Genomic DNA, 18,407 nt, shown 5'->3' on the forward strand with positions numbered 1-18,407 from the left:
GTAAATTTGCCTCGTCTTTGCTACACATTGCTCCTACTGTACTGTATGAATGCAGCTCAATGGTCATTATCTTACCCCATATGCTTTCTATAATTGTAGGGGGAAGATGGACGCCCCGGATTAGAAGGGGACCGTGGCCCCGCTGTAAGTTCTTTTGTATTGTCCGTTTGTTCATAGTTTGTGTCCTGTTTTACGGGGGAAAAAAAGGACATTAAACAAATTGTTTGGCTAATGCAGTTTAATTGTGTCTTCTAAGGGCCTTCCTGGAAACAGAGGGGAACGAGGAGACAAGGTAAGACTTCCAAGTATACAGCCAGCCCTGTGTTCTACCTGTAAAATGATAAATACAGTATGGGCACATATTCTGAATAAATATTGTAGTTTCCTTGTTTGTTTTTTTTTTGTTTGTTTTTTTTTTTCATTCAAAAGTTTATTTTATTTCAAAATTGCAGTTTCAGGACAGTAACATGAAGTTATAGAGCATATAGTCAGCCAAACCATACGGTATTCACATCAGAAATAAAAAAATATGTAAACCCAACATCTATTCCTGATATGTGCCTGCTGTACCATGTACTTGTATGAGAAAGTCTCCTGTTCTCTTTGTATCACTTCCTTTTTGTGAAATCCTTGGTGTTCCTGCCAGTCCATCTGCTTTCCTATCAAAAACTGACCACACTAGGGATGAGAGCACAGCGTGGTCAGTTTTCTGGCTGTGTTGAGCACTCAGCCTACTCTGCTCTAATGATCAGACATGTGCTGACACCCTCTCCCCTGCTCTGCACAGTCACTCACTGTCAAGAAAAACGAAACCAGTGCTCAATCTTCATGTTGACTGGGGTACTGTATCTGTCATTCTCTGAGGTGCAGCCCTTGAAAGATTGGGAAACCTTGGTACTGGTGAGGAAAAGCAAAAGAAGGGCGCACTCTCTTTGTGCATTACCATGGTAAAAAATAAATTTATTAAAATGCATAAAAGTGCATACTCACAAACCAAAGGAGATATAAATACAGAGACAAAGAACCAGTGGTAACGGTCCCAGATAGCGGGAGACCCTTGATGTGGTTAGCTAACGCTATGAAGAAGGGAATGTGTCTCCCAAAATGCATCAGCTAACCACATCAAGGGTCTCCCGCTATCTGGGACCGTTACCACTGGTTCTTTGTCTCTGTTTTAGTATTTCCTTTGGTTTGTGAGTATGCACTTTAATACAGTCATTCACTGGGCTGACCAGTGTGCTGCTGCTTCTCCTCCTCCAGCCATCTAAGATCCTTGCAGATGAGAACAGAGTATGTGATCACTTAAGGACACTGCATTCACTATATCTGCATTCCCCGGACCCTGCATTCACTATATCTGGTATCCCCGGACCCTGCATTCACTATATCCGGTCTCCCCGGACCCTGCATTCACTATATCCGGTCTCCCTGGACTCTGCATTCACTATATTCGGTCTCCCCGGACCCTGCATTCAGTATATCAAATGCCTTGTTGACGTCAGAGGAGAATGGGCAGACTGGTTGATGAGACATTCAGACGGTAGGGTCAGAACTTGGCATAAACAACATGAAAGTATGGATCCATCCTGCCTTGTATCAATGGTTCAGGCTGGTGGTGGTGGTGTCATGGTGTGGTGGATCCATCCTGCCTTGTATCAATGGTTCAGGCTGGTGGTGCCGTGGTGGATCCATCCTGCCTTGTATCAATGGTTCAGGCTGATGGTGGTGTCATGGTGTGGTGGATCCATCCTGCCTTGTATCAATGGTTCAGGCTGGTGGTGGTGGTGTCATGGTGTGGTGGATCCATCCTGCCTTGTATCAATGGTTCAGGCTGGTGGTGCCGTGGTGGATCCATCCTGCCTTGTATCAATGGTTCAGGCTGATGGTGGTGTCATGGTGTGGTGGATCCATCCTGCCTTGTATCAATGGTTCAGGCTGGTGGTGGTGGTGTCATGGTGTGGTGGATCCATCCTGCCTTGTATCAATGGTTCAGGCTCGTGGTGCCGTGGTGGATCCATCCTGCCTTGTATCAATGGTTCAGGCTGGTGGTGGTGGTGTCATGGTGTGGTGGATCCATCCTGCCTTGTATCAATGGTTCAGGCTGGTGGTGGTGGTGTCATGGTGTGGGGGACATTTTCTTGGCACTAGCAACCCACATGGAAGAAAAATATATATGAAATATATCTTTAAAATATTCTTCCCAAATATATTGACATATATTTGAAATACTATAAATTTGGTCGTATTCAATATATTTCAAAATATATTTCAATATATATATATATACATATATATATATATTGCATGTTGAAATGCGTTTTTTATATATTACAAAATATATGAAAAATATTTTTTAAATATATTCTTCAGAATTTTTTTAACATATAAAAAAGTTATTTTAACATATATTTTTACATATACTTGTAAATGCTTTCCAAAAATGTAGATTAAATGTATTTTTAAAGACATACAGTATATTGTATTTTTAAAAATATTTTTTCATATATTTTGTAATAAAACGCATTTTAACATACAGTGTATATATATATATGTGTGTGTGCATGTGTGTGTGTATATATATATATATATATATAGATATATATAAATATATTGAATATGGCCAAAATACGGTAGTACGGTAGTTTTTCAAATATATGTCAATATATTTGGGAAGAATATTTTTTAAATATATTTAAAATATATTTTTCTTCTATGTGGGAAGGTGGACCTAGTAAAGTGGCTGGTGAGTGTAACGATGACTGTTTACAAGCTATGGTTTTTCTTTAAATTATTGGTGTATCTTGTAAAGAATATTTCTTATCAAATGTATTTCACAGGAATAAAATGGCATGTATTACTGCTGAAGAATACCCTTCCTTTAAACTGTCTTTTTCAACAGTTGGAAAATGTACAGAAACAAGTCTCTTCATAGGCAGCTCATCACTCGCTCATTTGCTTTTCCTGCACAAATGGCTGGTTCCATTCCTGAGTGTTGATATATTGAATTGTCATCTAGATATACAGTAGCATAGTTGACCGAAGGCATAGACACAGCCAGCCAAAAAAAAGTGCAAGTGTCTGTCCTTTGCTGGCCTGCCCTGTGATAGGGTTCCAGTATCTCTAGACATGACGGGATTCCTTCATTTGTGCAGGAACACTCGTCCAATTGTTGAGAAGGTGTAGAACGGTGAACTACTGTAGACTTTGCAGTCTTACCTGTCACCACTGACACTCTTTGGGTGACTATGACTATATCCTATTCTGTCCTTTTCCAGGGTGACCCAGGCCCCGTGGGAATTAAAGGAGACAAGGTAAAAAATATCTTCATTTCAGTCATCAGATGTGTTCTCTTCTTTGTAGGACGATTCTAATACCCTCTGTTACCCTTTCTAGGGTGACACTCTGACTATTGAAGGACCTCCTGGTGCTAAAGGAAATAAAGGAGAATTGGTAAGTTGATTAATACATGGATTCAAATTTGGTAAGGCTATGTGAAAACACAAAAAGTAGTAGTAGACAGTTTCTGTTACCTTGGATAAAATATTAACAGCAAAGGATCCAGTAGTCAAGAAATATGATGCTGACTGGCCATTGAAAAACCTTGGATGGAAGATGTTTAAAAATACTGATTCGTCCACAAGTACAAAGATTAGAATTGTCCAGGCTATGGTATTTTCAGTCAGTCTCAATGGATGTTGCCTTTGCCCTGGTGTCAGCCAAGAATTCTAAGAATATTGAGGATATTAAGGAAAACAAATTGATCCCTCGACAAAATAAGCCCTACTTTTCATTAGAAGCCCACATGACTAAGCTGAAGACGTTGTTTTTTGCACATATGCATGGCTGTTGTTAGAAACCACAGGGCCCCATACAGCCAACCTCACAGGACCCCCCTAAAAAAAACCCAAAAACACAGTTTACTAGGCTTCAGTTATAAATGAACACAGTGAGTGATCGGTACCGATCACTCATTGTGTTCATTCAGGAAAGTAAGGGGCTGGTAAATGTGATATATTTACTGGAGCCTTCCTCCCACCCTCCATCCTGAAGGATCCTATTGTGTGCTTTGAGCTGCCGGTGGAAAGGAAAGGAGGGAAGCCGGCAGCACTGTGGGGATGGGGGCACTGAAGTCACCGAAATAGTAAATAGAGCCCACCTGTGTGTAATGTAATCTCAGTATAAATACAGCTGTTCTGTGAAGCCCTCAGAGGTTTGTTAGAGAACATTAGTGAACAAACATCATCATGAAGCCCAAGGAACACACCAGGCAGGTCAGGGATAAAGCTGTGGAGAAGGGGTTAGGTTATAAAACAATCTCCCAAGCTTTGAACATCTCACGGAGCATTGTTCAATCCATCATCTGAAAATGGCGAGAGCATACGCACTGTGCTCTCAATGGACGGCCTTCTATCCATTGAGAGTGTCCTGCCGCATCCTGAGTCTCAGTGACAGAAGTGACATCACTGCTGCTCAGCCAGTCAAGCGGCTTTCACTATCATAACATTTCTCCATCAATTAATAGCTGAACATGTATTGCGGGCAGGGCTGCTGTTAGAATCCACGGGGCCCCATACAGCCAACCTGAAAGGGCCCCCCAAAATAAATACAGTTTACTATGCTTCAGTTATGAATGAACACAGTGAGTGAGTGGTACCGATCACTCATGTTCATTCAGCAAAGGAAGGGGCTGGTAAATGTGATACATTTACTGGACCCTTCCCCCACTCTCCATCCTGAAGGAACCTAAGTGTGTAGGATCCTGTAAGAGTGTAGACCAGCTCCTCCTCACCCCCGCCCACTGCTTCCAGAATCTTTTCTCGATTCTCGAACAGGGGAAGGTATCAAGGAACTGATCTGCAGCCCTGACCCAAAATTGACCCAGCTGACTATTGCCCAGGCTGCTACTCAGCCCTTCTAACGAAAAAATAATCAGCTAGCTCCCCCTAACTAACTAGGAGGGTGCTACAGATATATAATCTGCGACTGTTGAAATTGTTGACCTTCTCCTTACTTCAATCAATGATTCAGTATAAATATGGAAGTTGATACATTACTATGTATGTGACATTCAAAGAAGTCAACCGCACATAGCAGCAGATTGTACACAATCTTTATTGATGAACCAACAATGAGACATGGGGGACCCTTGATCCACACGTTTCATGTTAACAGTGCTTGATGCCTATCTCCACCTTTCAGATACCTGGTCCCCCCAGTCCTTCCAACACCCCCTTCCCCTGAACCTTCACCTGCAAGTAGACTTTTGTTTCCCCAAATACAGTACAAACCCTAATTCCAGCTGTCCTCTGCTTGGCCCAGTGATGTCACGGATCCCTCACGGTTCTTACTGCACAACTGGGCTATGCTTGCGTATTGGCGTCTGAGCAACTTTCAGTGCGGCAGTACTGTGAGCCCAGCCCCCTTCAGTTGGTACATCCTTCACAGACTAGGCCCACAGAGAGGAGATGGATGACACTGGGCTGCATACTTCTTCTGGGTTAGTGACTCACTAGGAAACAAAGCAAATAGATAGTGACAACCTCAGAAGATGCTCCTTTAAAAAATTTAGCAGTGTCAGATTCAATAATTTTTGTCCTCACAAATTACCTTTTGGGGATCAGTTACCCGTTAACATGGTGAAATGTTTGACTGTCTTCTATATATGCTGACATCCATATTTTCCACCAGGGTGATCGAGGAATGAAAGGTTCTGAAGGAGAAAAGGGAGATAAAGGAGACCAAGGAGTGGGGGGCGAAAAGGTAAAAAATAGAAATGTTTTCTTTGGAACCTACAAACAAGGTATTTCCATCGAGGATTTCCTAAAATGGAACTAAACTAACCCAAATAGCATTAGGGGTGGATTTATTAAAGGCAAATAGACTGTGCCCTTTGCAATTGCAGGTTCTCCAGAACTCTGCTGACTTCCATCATCCAATCATGTGAAAGCAAAAATGCTGTTTTTTTTTTATTTTCCTTGCATGTGATTGGGTATTCTTTGAAAAGTGAAGCTTTGCCTCATTTACTAAGCTGAACTTCTGACATGCAGCAGCCCTTGCTGCCCGTCTAAAAAATGATCTGTAGCGGATCGCTGTTCAGAAGGCATTTGACAGGTGGTAAGGAGGCAGTATGTCACTCCCCTCACCAGCTGTTGTAACCCTAAAAATGGATGAACTATTGGACCACCACCATGTGCAATGCAGGGTGGTTGTGGCACAGCCCTGTACACTCACGTGGTTTAATTTTTTGCCATGGCCAAGACATGTGTACAGCCCTGAACAGGTGTATGCCCTTTTATAGACAATCATTTGGGACGCTCAACCATCTCCTTTTACCGCTGCCCATGTGGACAACGAGCCCTAAATGTTTCATTTATATGAGGATGTGTTTAAACAAAATGTACATGATATCCTTTTTAATATACATCTGCAGGGAGGTAAAGGAGAACTAGGAGACAAGGGCGCGACTGGCTTTGTAGGTCCTCGGGGGCCAGGCGGACAAAAGGTAATAATAATTTCTGGCTTTTGTTCCACTTTGAAAGGTTCTAAAAACATTCTGAGTGTCTCTGCATATTTAAAGTAGATCTTCAGGAAGATACCAAAGAGAAAGACTGCTTTCATTTATACTAAAGTGTTTGTGAGGGAAAAAAACAAACGCATTCAGTACATCTCTGCAATACATACATTTCCAAAATTTTTCTCTCTAAGAAGGCTGCTAGTACAGAAAAACACCTGTTAATCTGCCTAAAATCCAGTGTGCTCCTAACTTCCTGTGACAAGCTGACAACGCTGCCTCTGCTGCATTGAAATCCCAAGAAGTGTTGTCATACCTGCCAAGCATTCCCTCCCCCCCCCACTAGACAACAGAACACCTTTGTAACGGAACTGACCCCAGACTGCACTTGGGTACTTCCGTTAGAATACCTCTTCCCCGTCCAAACACCGACAACAGACACCACAGCTGACCATACAAGACTAGACAACACCAATCTTGAAGTAAAACACAGTAGACTACTTTATTTCAACACAGATACAAGATATATTCACTCAAGGGACAGTCCCCCCTCCCTGCATAATGACACAGGGCGGGGAAATCTACATTTAGTAACAAGAGACACACAGGTATTCAAACTTCACACCAGCAGTCCCATCAGGAGGGAGGGCTGCTGGAGACACCCCCCCCCCCCCACTAAACTAATACACTTAAAAACATACATCCCATAATAGTTTTCTACCAAGCCAGACAAACAATAGAACAATGGGATGCAGCCACACAACACCAAACAATCCTCAACCCCCACCCCACCGATCTCCTAGACATGTCTACACAATATTAGGACAGATCACCCTGTACCCCTAACAGGCACAGGGTGACTTAAACATAAGAGGGATATGGGGAGCTGAGACAGGGGTCTCCCCACCTCTCCAAAGTGAGCTGGGTTCCATGGGGTGGGGGACCTAAAGTGACTCCCGTCACAACCTCCACTGGTCCTCATTTCCATAACATAAGGGGAAAATGTTCTGCAGACCTCAGAGAAAAGCTGTATGCGTTTACTTCAGATAGACTTTCATAAGATTTCATTCTAGGGTGCCTCAATGGAATTATTTTTTTAATTTATTCTAGGGTGAGAATGGAGAATCAGGTGACCCGGGAGAGGCAGTAAGTACAGTACACTTGTATCATATAATCTATTTTTTGTTTTGTTATGAAGATACCATGCAATACATTCACCATTTTTAATTTTGAGTAGCAGAATTTAAAGGGTGTATCTGTGACTGAAAAAAGATTGTTCTTTAGGCCCCTTTCTCACGGGCGTTCCGTATGTCCGTTTTTCATCTGTCCATTTACGAATGAAAAACGAACACCCATATATTTCTAGCGGATTAGCAGTTGTAAGCGGATGATCATTTATTTGCATCCAGTAATGTCCGCATCCGTTAACCACTCACCAGCCGCCGTATGGCAGATAGATATACTGCTACACGGCGGCAGGGGTGCGCAAAATCGTGTGTGTGTGTGTGTATATATATATATATATATATATATATATATATATATATATATATATATACGTGATTTTGCATTTCCGTGTGGGGGGTGAGCCGGCGCCTGGTGATTACTGACAATCACCGACAGGGAGGAAGACTGTTTTGTTTACAAACAGTCTTCCTCCCTGTCAGCTCGGGCACACTGCTTGGGATGGCTGAAGCACACACCCCCCGCTCCCCAATAAAAAACTCCCTACACACCGTTTTTACCTTTTGCCATTAGTACAGTGTCAGTGCTTTTTTTTTTTTTTTTTAGCACTGATCACTGTATTGGTGTCACGGGATGTCAGGGACACCAAGTCAGTTCCCCCCAGTGTCAGAATGCCTGCCGCAGTCCCTCTAAAAGTCGTTGATCGCCGCCATTACTAGTTGGAAAAAAAAAATCCCAGTATCTATACCGCCATTTGTAAATTTTATAAATTTCATGTAAACCAATTAATTTACACGTATTGGGATTTTTTTTAGCAAAGACATGGAGCAGAATACATTTTGGCCTAAATTTATAACAAAATTTGATTTTTTTAAAAAATTTTTTACTGGACATGTTTAATAGCAAAAAAGTCCAAAATATTGTTTTTTTCTCAAAATTGTCGGTCTTTTTTTGCTTATAGTGCAAACATTAAAAACCGCACAGGCGATTAAATACCACCGAAAGAAAGCTAAATTTGAGGGGAAAAAAAGGACGTAAATTTCATTGCATGACCACGCAATTGTCAGTTAAAGTAATGCAGCGCCGTAATGCAAAAAACGGCCTGGTCAGGAAGGGTATTGGGGGTAAATCCTCTGGAGGGTAAGTGGTTAACATCTGTTTTTTTGAACAGAAGAAAACCCTATTTTTCTTCCTTTAAAAAAACCGGAACGGACAAAAACAGATGTAGACACACAAAAACAGATGTAAACAGATAAAAAATGGATGCAAATGGACAAAAACGGATGTAACTGGACAAAACAAGGATGAAGGCTAATGTAATCGGACAAAAAAATGGATGTAAATAGATGTAAATAGATGAAAACGGATCTAAATGGATGAAAACCTGATGTAAACTCATAAATAACTGATGTGAACTGATCCATATTTTTATTGTAAAAAATGTGACTGAACTGATGGAAAAAACGGAACGCCCGTGTAAAAGGGGCCTTACACGATTCCCCAAACTAAAACCAATGACCAACCATTATATTAGATGCTTGCACACCATAAATCACTTTTTTAATAGCCCAGAACCATTGTGCTGTCTGTTAGTTATTCCCGAAATCAGCTTTTTTAGCCTCGATGGCTTTGGAGGGTCATCCAATGACTGAAGCGGACCTGGACTCCATATCCCAATTCTGCCCTATATTTCATCACTGGTACACAAAACCTTTCAGAAAAGTTTGGAAAGAAGAGCATTGCATTCTTTTTTTTCATCTTTGCACTTTTTGCACGTTTAAAAAATCATTTTAGATCGGAAGAGTACACAAACCCCCCAAACATTATATACTTTCTAAGATCAGACACCCTGGAGAATTAAATAGTGGTAGTTCCAATTTTTTATATCACACTATATTACCGCAAAGGTCTAGGAAATGCAAAATTTCAGTTAAAAACACACTAAAGTGAATTTTAGGGCAAACGAATGCAATAAATTACCCACATTTTGGTAAAATATAAAAGACAAGGTTGTATTGAGTAAATAGATACCCAACATGGAAAAATCTTAAATTTGTGTGCTCCTATGAAATGGCGACAAACTTCAGTACAATATATTTTCTATAGGCAAAGCTTCAAAAGCCCCTTTAGGTCATCGTTATAGAGGAGGCCTTGTGCTAGAATTATTGCTCTCACTCCGGCATGTGTGGCGATATTGCAATCAATGTTTTTACACGCGGGCTTTTCGACATACAGTCATGGCCGAAATTGTTGGCACCCTTGATATTTTTCCTGAAAATCAAGTATTTCACACAAAAAAGGTATTGCATTAACACATGTTTTGCTATACACATGTTTATTCCCTTTGTATGTATTGGAACAAATATAAAACAGAGGCAGAAAAGCAAATATGACATAATGTCACACAAAACCCCAAAAATGGGCTGGACAAAAGTATTGGCACCCTTAACTTAATATTTGGTTGCACACCCTTTGGAAAACATAACTGAAATCAGTCGCTTCCTATAACCATCAATAAGCTTCTGACACCTCTCACCCGGAATTTTGGACCACTCTTCCTTTGCAAACAGCTCCAGGTCTCTCTTATTGGAAGGACACCTTTTCCCAACAGCAATTTTAAGATCTCTCCACAGGTGTTCAATGGGATTTAGATCTGGGCTCATTGCTGGCCACTTCAGAACTCTCCAGCGCTTCTTTGCCATCCATTTCTGAGTGCTTTTTGACGTATGTTTGGGGTCATTGTCCTGCTGGAAGACCCAGGATCTTGGACGCAAACCCAGCTTTCTGACACTGGGCCCTACAGTGCGACCCAAAATCCTTTGGTAATCCTCAGATTTCATGATGCCTTGCACACAGTCAAGGCACCCAGTGCCAGAGGCAGCAAAACAACCCCAAAACATCATTGAACCTCCACCATATTTTACCGTAGGTACTGTGTTTTGTTCTTTGTAGGCCTCATTCCGTTTTCGGTAAACAGTAGAATGATGTGCTTTACCGAAAAGCTCTATCTTGGTCTCATCTGTCCACAAGACGTTTTCCCAGAAGGCTTTTGGCTTACTCAAGTACATTTTGGCAAACTGTAGTCTTGCTTTTTTATGTCTCTGTGTCAGCAGTGGGGTCCTCCTGGGTCTCCTGCCATAGCGTTTCATTTCATTTAAATGTCGACGGATAGTTCGCGCTGACACTGATGCTCCCTGAGCCTGCAGGACAGCTTGAATGTCTTTGGAACATGTTTGGGGCTGCTTATCCACCATCCGGACTATTCTGCGTTGCAATCTTTCATCAATTTTCCTCATCCGTCCACGACCAGGGAGATTAGCTACAGTGCCATGGGTTGCAAACTTCTTGATAATGTTGCGCACTGTGGACAAAGGCAAATCTAGTTCTCTGGAGATGGACTTGTAACCTTGAGATTGTTGATATTTTGCCACAATTTTGGTTCTCAGGTCCTCAGACAGTTCTCGTCTCCTCTTTCTGTTGTCCATGCTTAGTGTGGCACAGACAGACACACAATGCAAAGGTTAAGTGAACGTCTCTCCTTTTTATCTGCTTTCAGGTGTGATTTCTATATTGCCCACACCTGTTACTTGCCCCAGGTGAGTTTAAAGGAGCATCACATGCTTGTAACATTCTTATTTATCCGCAGTTGTGAAAGGGTGCCAATACTTTTGTCCAGCCCATTTTTGGAGGTTTGTGTGACATTATGTCGAATTTGCTTTCTTTCCTCCCTTTTTTTGTTTTGTCCCAATACACACAAAGGGAATAAACATGTGTATAGCAAAACATGTGTTAATGCAATAAGTTTCGTGAGAAATACTTGATTTTCAGGAAAAATATCAAGGGTGCCAACAATTTCGGCCATGACTGTATGTTTATGTTTGTACATATATTTTGGGGTGGGGGTGTGGCTCAAAATTTTTTTAGGAGGGATGTTATGTGCTTTATTGTGTAACTTATTTTTTTTTTTGCAATAAAAAAAATTTTTCTTTTACTTAACTTTTTTTTTCATCACATAGGGGACACTATGTGATGAGTTTTAGGGCTCATGTACGCTGCAGCTGATAAACTGACGTTCAGGAGCTGTTCTGCGTTTTTTTCAGCAGCCCCTGAACTCTCCCTAATGTTTTCCTATGTGTCCATGTACACTATGTTGTTTACAGGCATCTGAGTGTACAGTCGTTTTTTTTAACACACCAAACTTACGTTCAGGAGAAGATTTTATCAGTGTTTCAAATGCTTGTAAACGTGTGTAAATGCGGCTAAGCGTTTGCGTTTAGAAGCTTTTTTAAACTGTTCCATATCCAGATGCTGTACGGAGCCTTTTTTCATCATCAGAAATGCATGCAAAGCGTTTTCCATGTATTCAAATGGACCCGGTACACCAGCGCAGTCAGTTCCAAGTTTTGCATGAAGGAAACAATGGTAGAACGCGCCGCATTATGCGCATGATGGGATCCATAGTGACTACAACCAGAAAAGACAGATCATCTCAACACATACTGCTCTCTCTGCTTCTGCTCTCTCTATTTCTCCCAAAATGTCTGAAATAGTTAATTTTTTACTGTTTTTCAGTGCATTCTGGGCATTTGGGAAGGTCTCCTGAGGTTATCTTTAAAAACTGCTTCTAAACGCAAACGCACATAAACGCGGTATGCAAACGTGGATAAACAGACTTTTTTTAACCTACGTTTTCCAGCAGTCAGTTTCCATCGTTTAGAAGTGTTTTCAACACATCCCGTGTACATGAGCTCTTAGGTGACAGGTTCTCTTTATTGAAACATGCAGGGTCTAAATAACCCTGCATGTCTCCTCTGGGCTCCACTGAATGTATTGCAATACATCTCTCCCCGGCTATGCTAGCTGGGGAAAGTGACAGCCATGACCCAGAAGTGAAGTCATACAAATTGCCATCTGGGTCACAGAAAGAAAGGGAGGAGAATGGATGTGCATCCACTCTCCTCTCTCTCCACCACCTGCCAGCACCCGCCATGTCACTCCCCAGCCCCACAGATGGGCAAGCGGGACCCAGATACATGGCAGCTGTGCATAGAAACCAATCGGATTCCAGGTTTTATTGTCAAAGCTTAACTGAACAAGCTGAAGTTAGAAGCTGATTGGCTGCCATGCACAGCTGCACCAAATTCTGCGTGCTCCAGTTTTAGTAAATCTCCCCCACTGCGCATAGATGGATACAGATGAAAGGTAGCCTTTGCAATACCTGGAACCTTTCCAATGGCTCGTGATATCTAACTAGTCTTATACAGTACACACAATCGTAATGTCCAGTCCCAATGGTGCCAAGATAAAAGGAAAGAAGCATCCTGCATGTCTCAGGCAGGGAATGAAGGAGGTTCTCGTTGCTAGATGCCACCTGGACACTTTTATAGTAAATGTAAAGCAAGTTGCCTCCATCCAGCCCAAAGACTCTCTCCTGCCTGCAAGTCAAGGAGCTGAAGACCATTTATTTTTTCTTCTTGGTATGAATCTTGCCCAGGACACTATCTGCATGGAACGAACATGTTCCCCTTGTGTTCATGTGAGTTTCTTCTGGGTAAACCAGCTTCCTCCCACACTCCAAGGACGTGCTGGTTGGTTAATTGGTTCCTGTCTAAAATGGCTCTAGTATGCATGTACAAATTGGCAAAGTACATGTGTTATCACATTCTGCATGCCAGTGCCAAGCCCAATCACTTGGGCAGGGTGTGGGAAAGATCTGGTGACCTACCTTGAAAAAAGATGGCCAACACAATTTTTTGGGAAAAAAAGACATTCAAGCTAATCCAATAATAATAAACTGTTCAAAGTGTTTGAAAACAACTAATAAATACAGTAATAAAAAGTCCAAAAGCAGACTTAGCCAGAGTGTGCAGGATAATGAAACCCTAAATCTTCACCAATTCTTGTATCAAATGTGCCACCAACACCAATCGAATACCCAAAGTGATATAAGGATGGTCTCTTACCGACTTCCCATGACTAAAGAGTGGTCTTCAACCAATTATTTGATCTCTCAGGGCATCTGGGTCACCTTCAGTAGCTGTCTCAATGGAACCCAAATTCAAGCTAATCACACTTGGTGCCCAGAAAACCGGTCTAAAGAATCATTGAGAGTCAGATAGAACCAGGGGCGGACTGACAACTCATGGGGCCCCCGGGCAATAGGGGATCATGGGGCCCCTGTGTCCTTGCCCAAACATAAAAAAGCCTATGAAAAAGGTACCAGGGGCATCTCATGGGGCCCCCTACTGACCCCGGGCCCTCGGGCAGTGCCCGAGTTTCCAAATGGTCAGTCCGCCCCTGGATAGAACTGACCATACATATATTCATATATACTGTACATGTTTTCTTTTTATATAGGGAGAAAATCAGAAAGGTCTTCCTCAAACATGAGGAAAACACACATACTCAATGCAAAATCATTGATGTAAAGTTGCAATCAAGAACTCTGACTCCTGAGCCATTATTTGTGACCTGTATTGCTTCTTTTGCCTTTTTAGGGTAAACCAGGTAAGGATGCCCTACCTGGACCACGTGGGGAGAAAGGAGATGCTGGTCTTAATGGGATAAGAGGACCAAAGGTAAGACACTCATGCCAGTTGCCTGGTAGAACCATAAAAGTATTTAATAGTATTTCCAAACAATGTTTAAAAGATCAGTCCATTTAATAGTGATGTTGTAGATATAAATTGAACATGATGGCCAGAATCAGGCTTTTGCTTCTAATTTGTCTCGGATATTTCATGAGCAAGTTCCTCCTGCTATAATTCCTGGCTCTGGTATTGCCTACCTGGGAGTTTAGGGTGTCCCCACTGACATTTGTGTATCCCAGTCTCTCTTATTACATTTTTTATAATATAAAATAAATGAAAATCCTACTGGGACAGCGGAAACCCCTTGTAACGGGCACAGCAGGTGTGAAGATCCAGGAACCCAGCCTAGAGATCCCACCAGTAGAGTTCCTGAGAATTAGAAAAGACTGATGGGGATTTAATACTTCAGCATCTACCAAAAAGTGTAGTATCTGTTTTGAGTGGACTGATCCTCTAAGAAACACAAACAAAGTAGATGATAACATGTGTGCTGAGAAAAATGTCTGCCTTTTCCAGGGAGAACGAGGCATGAAGGGAGCTTGTGGCCAGGATGGCGAGAAAGGAGACAAGGTAATATTGCCTAATTTCCCACATATGAAATACACAATACCTCTGGCATTTTGAAACCTTAAAGGAGAACGCCAATTTTTATTAAGAAATAACCAGTAAGCTTGTATAATTGGGAAGGGGTCATTGTTTCCTGGAATTACATTGCGTTGCTACACAGAGTTTCTTCTACTTCACCAAAGTCTAGGTTTTTGATCACATGTCCTCTGTTGAAGGGTAGTATTAGAAAGGTTTGACTGGCTCATCCTCCATTTGAGTAGGTATCACGTGTCCAAATTCCTAGGCTTTTGGTCATGTGACCAGCACTGTAGAGGTATTCCAGACTGTCTGTTACTCTTTATTTATATAAACATCCCAGAAAGACAGCATAGAATTGGTATTTGTTGGATACCTCCAGTCTGTGTAGAGTTCATGACCAATTAAGAGGCCTAGATGCTAAGTGCATAATTAACCGCAGTGTGTGACGCAGCATTGCAGCCAATTAGAATTTACTGATATAGCTTTGATATTGTGAAATCTAATGGGGGTTATGCCATGCATGTAACACTTTATACATTGTTACTACGCTTCCTTAAAGCCCAACTAGAGTCCTGTCCCCACCAACCATTTGCCACCCCCTTGGAGCTAGCCCAGCACCATACAAAAAAAAAGCCTACCTTTGTTCTAGCACTCTTGGGTCCAGTCCATGGACATTTTGGGGGAGATTTACTAAAACTGGTATACTCAAAATCTGGTCTGAATCCAGTCAGCTTCCTGGTTTTATTGTGAAAGCTTAATTGAACGAGCTGGAATTAGGAGCTGATTGGTTACTATGCACAGCTGCAACAGATTCTGTGTGTGCCAATTTAAGTAAATCTCCCCCTTTGCCCCTTTGGGTCCTCTTCAACCCTCTTCTTCCTCTGGGAATTGGCAGATCCCAGATACTCAAGAGATTGGCTCCAGGTAATGACATAACACCACTCTCCGCAGCATTCCCCTGTGAGCCCAGGACAGGCAGTGAAGCCTTGACACCTTGGGCTCACAGTAAGTGGGTTGAGTTAAGATGAGCTCCATTAAACTTGGAAGAGGAGTGACACCACGTCTCTTGATTAGTTTAGTTAGTCTGTAGGGGACAGCCCTAGAGATTGGGTAAGTATAGCAGCCAAGGCTGCTGCTTTTTTATTTTACACAGCTGCCAAGGGATCCACCTTAAAGTGGAACTGCACTGCATCTGAGCACCAGAAACCAAAAATGCTATTGAATTCATTGTTACTAGTCAAAGCAAACTCCCTTATACATCTATATCTCCATGCTTTATTTGCCACTTTGACAAAACACCCCCTTTCATTTCTGGCCGTGGCTATCTTGAGTAAGGGCAGGTGAATCGTATAGCATTTACTTCCTGGAATCCATCTGCCCCTAGCTCAGGCATTGGTTGAGCTGAGAATCCTCCCCAGGGGCGGACTGACCATTTGGAAACTCGGGCACTGCCCGAGGGCCTGGGGTCAGTAGGGGGCCCCATGAGATTCCCCTGGTACCTTTTTCATAGGCTTTTTTGAGTTTGGGCAAGGACACAGGGGCCCCATGATCCCCTATTGCCCGGGGGCCCCATGAGTTGTCAGTCTGCCCCTGATCCTCCCTCCTCTCCTTAAGACTCCTGGGATCTATGACATTGTTTGCCTAGGCATGGAAACAGAAGTAACTGAAGAAATGTATAAAAAAAGTTTAAAACAAGTAAATATGATAAACTTTCCTATCCATTTACTGATGCTAGCAGCATAAGGATTATAAATAGTCAGTGTTGATTCAGAGAGTGAAGTTCCGCTTTAAGTTTATTGCCCAGACTGGAATTGAACTTTAACCCCTTGGCACCGGCACCTCCTGGCCCTTAAAGGGTTTCAGAAGCCGGGAGGTGGGGCAGGGTTTTAGGGTCATGTGACTGCTGTGTCACATGATCGGGAAAGGTCCTGATCGAAAGAGGAGATCGGGACCTTTCCATGAGTACCGGACATGTGTGGTGGGAGCGCGCTCTCAGCACATATGTTTTTCTTAATTTCACGCAAATGTGCGGCCGTTCGGCGTCAAGGTCCAGACGCCAGGAGGCCATACAGTTGCTTGCAGCCGGCGGAGAGGTTAAAGAAGTTCAGTTGTGTCTAGTTGGTATGCTTACACATGTGTTCAGTTTCTATTGCTGGGTGCTTTAGTTTTATTAATTGATGTTACTTACAGGGTGACACGGGTGTACCAGGCCGCCATGGAACTCCAGGAAGGAAAGGGGAGCCGGTAAGTGGTCATTTTATTCTTTTTTAGTATTCTATGGTATTTGATTCCAGATCTGTGTGCTGCCACTAAGCAGGTTTGAAGGTTTCCAGGCTGACTAATGTTTATGCTACATATGCCTTATCAGGGCCGAGACAAGGGGTGGGCAGGAGGGGCAGCTGCTCTGGGCACTGTGAGGTGGGGGCACCACAAAGATTGGGGGAGGAAGGGAATTGTGTTGGGAGGAGGAATCTGGGGGGTGGCAGGGGGTATGAATTGTTCTAGGAGGGAAAATGTGAGGGGTTCTTGCTAGAAAAAGGTAATATGGTGGTGGTAAGGGGGGGGAGAGGATTTGTCATAGGAGGATAAATTGTCTGGGGAGAGGGATTTGTGCTAGGATGGGGGCTTGGCCCACATGGAAGAAAAATATATTTGAAATATATTTTAAAAATATCCTATATTGACATATATTTGAAATACTACAATTTTGGTCATATTTAATATATTTCAATAAATATATATATATATATATATATATATATACACACACTGTATGTTGAAATGCATTTTTATTACAAAATATATGAAAAATATTTTTAAAAATACATTTCAAATATACTGTATGTCTCTAAAAATACAAATCTACATTTTTGGAATGCATTTACAAATATATGTAAAAATATAAGTTAAAAAGACTTTTTTAAATGTTAAAAAAAAATCTGAAGAATATATTTTACAAAGATATATTTTTAAAAATATATATTTTTTTAAATATTTTCTTCAGATTTTTTTAACAGATAAGAAAGTAATTTTGACATATATATGTAAATGAATTCCAAAAATGTAGATTTGTATTTTTAAAGACATACAGTATATTTGAAATGTATTTTTAAAAATATTTTTCATGTATTTTGGAATAAAAATGCATTTCAACATGCAGTATATATATATATTGAAATTTATTGAATACGGACAAAATTGTAGTATTTCAAATATATGTCAATATATTTGGGAAGAATATTTTTAAAATATATTTTTCTTAGATATACGGGGGGAAGGGTAATTTGGGCTGGTAGGGGCAGGGGCGGACTGACAACTCATGGGGCCCCCGGGCAATAAGGGATCATGGGGCCCCTGTGTCCTTGCCCAAACCTGCCCAAAGCCTATGAAAAAGGTACCAGGGGCATCTCATGGGGCCCCCTACTGTCCCCGGGCCCTTGGGCAGTGCCCGAGTTTCCATATGGTCAGTCCGCCCCTGGGTAGGGGTGATTTGGAGTGGGGGTAAGAGGAGTTTTCTTGTTAGGAGGGTAAATTTG

The 18,407-nt window shown here is 41.8% G+C and overlaps 1 protein-coding gene across 3 annotated transcripts in view; it reads left to right on the forward strand.

The window, feature by feature from the left end:
- Positions 1-18,407, forward strand: part of COL7A1 (collagen type VII alpha 1 chain) — a 299,769-nt gene that overhangs the window by 269,046 nt on the left and 12,316 nt on the right. For all 3 annotated transcript variants that reach the window (XM_089684078.1, XM_089684079.1, XM_089684077.1), the window contains exons 100-109: positions 100-144; positions 257-292; positions 3,276-3,311; positions 3,394-3,450; positions 5,689-5,760; positions 6,431-6,502; positions 7,622-7,657; positions 14,194-14,274; positions 14,803-14,856; positions 17,062-17,115. In XM_089684078.1, coding sequence (XP_089540204.1) covers positions 100-144; positions 257-292; positions 3,276-3,311; positions 3,394-3,450; positions 5,689-5,760; positions 6,431-6,502; positions 7,622-7,657; positions 14,194-14,274; positions 14,803-14,856; positions 17,062-17,115 — 543 coding nt within the window. The remainder of the gene's footprint in view (positions 1-99; positions 145-256; positions 293-3,275; positions 3,312-3,393; positions 3,451-5,688; positions 5,761-6,430; positions 6,503-7,621; positions 7,658-14,193; positions 14,275-14,802; positions 14,857-17,061; positions 17,116-18,407) is intronic.

The sequence above is a fragment of the Staurois parvus genome, unplaced genomic scaffold, assembly GCF_062004578.1.
Source record: "Staurois parvus isolate SC_StPar_1 unplaced genomic scaffold, SC_StPar_1.0 ptg000335l, whole genome shotgun sequence".
In the NCBI taxonomy this organism is placed as follows: Eukaryota; Metazoa; Chordata; class Amphibia; order Anura; family Ranidae; genus Staurois; species Staurois parvus.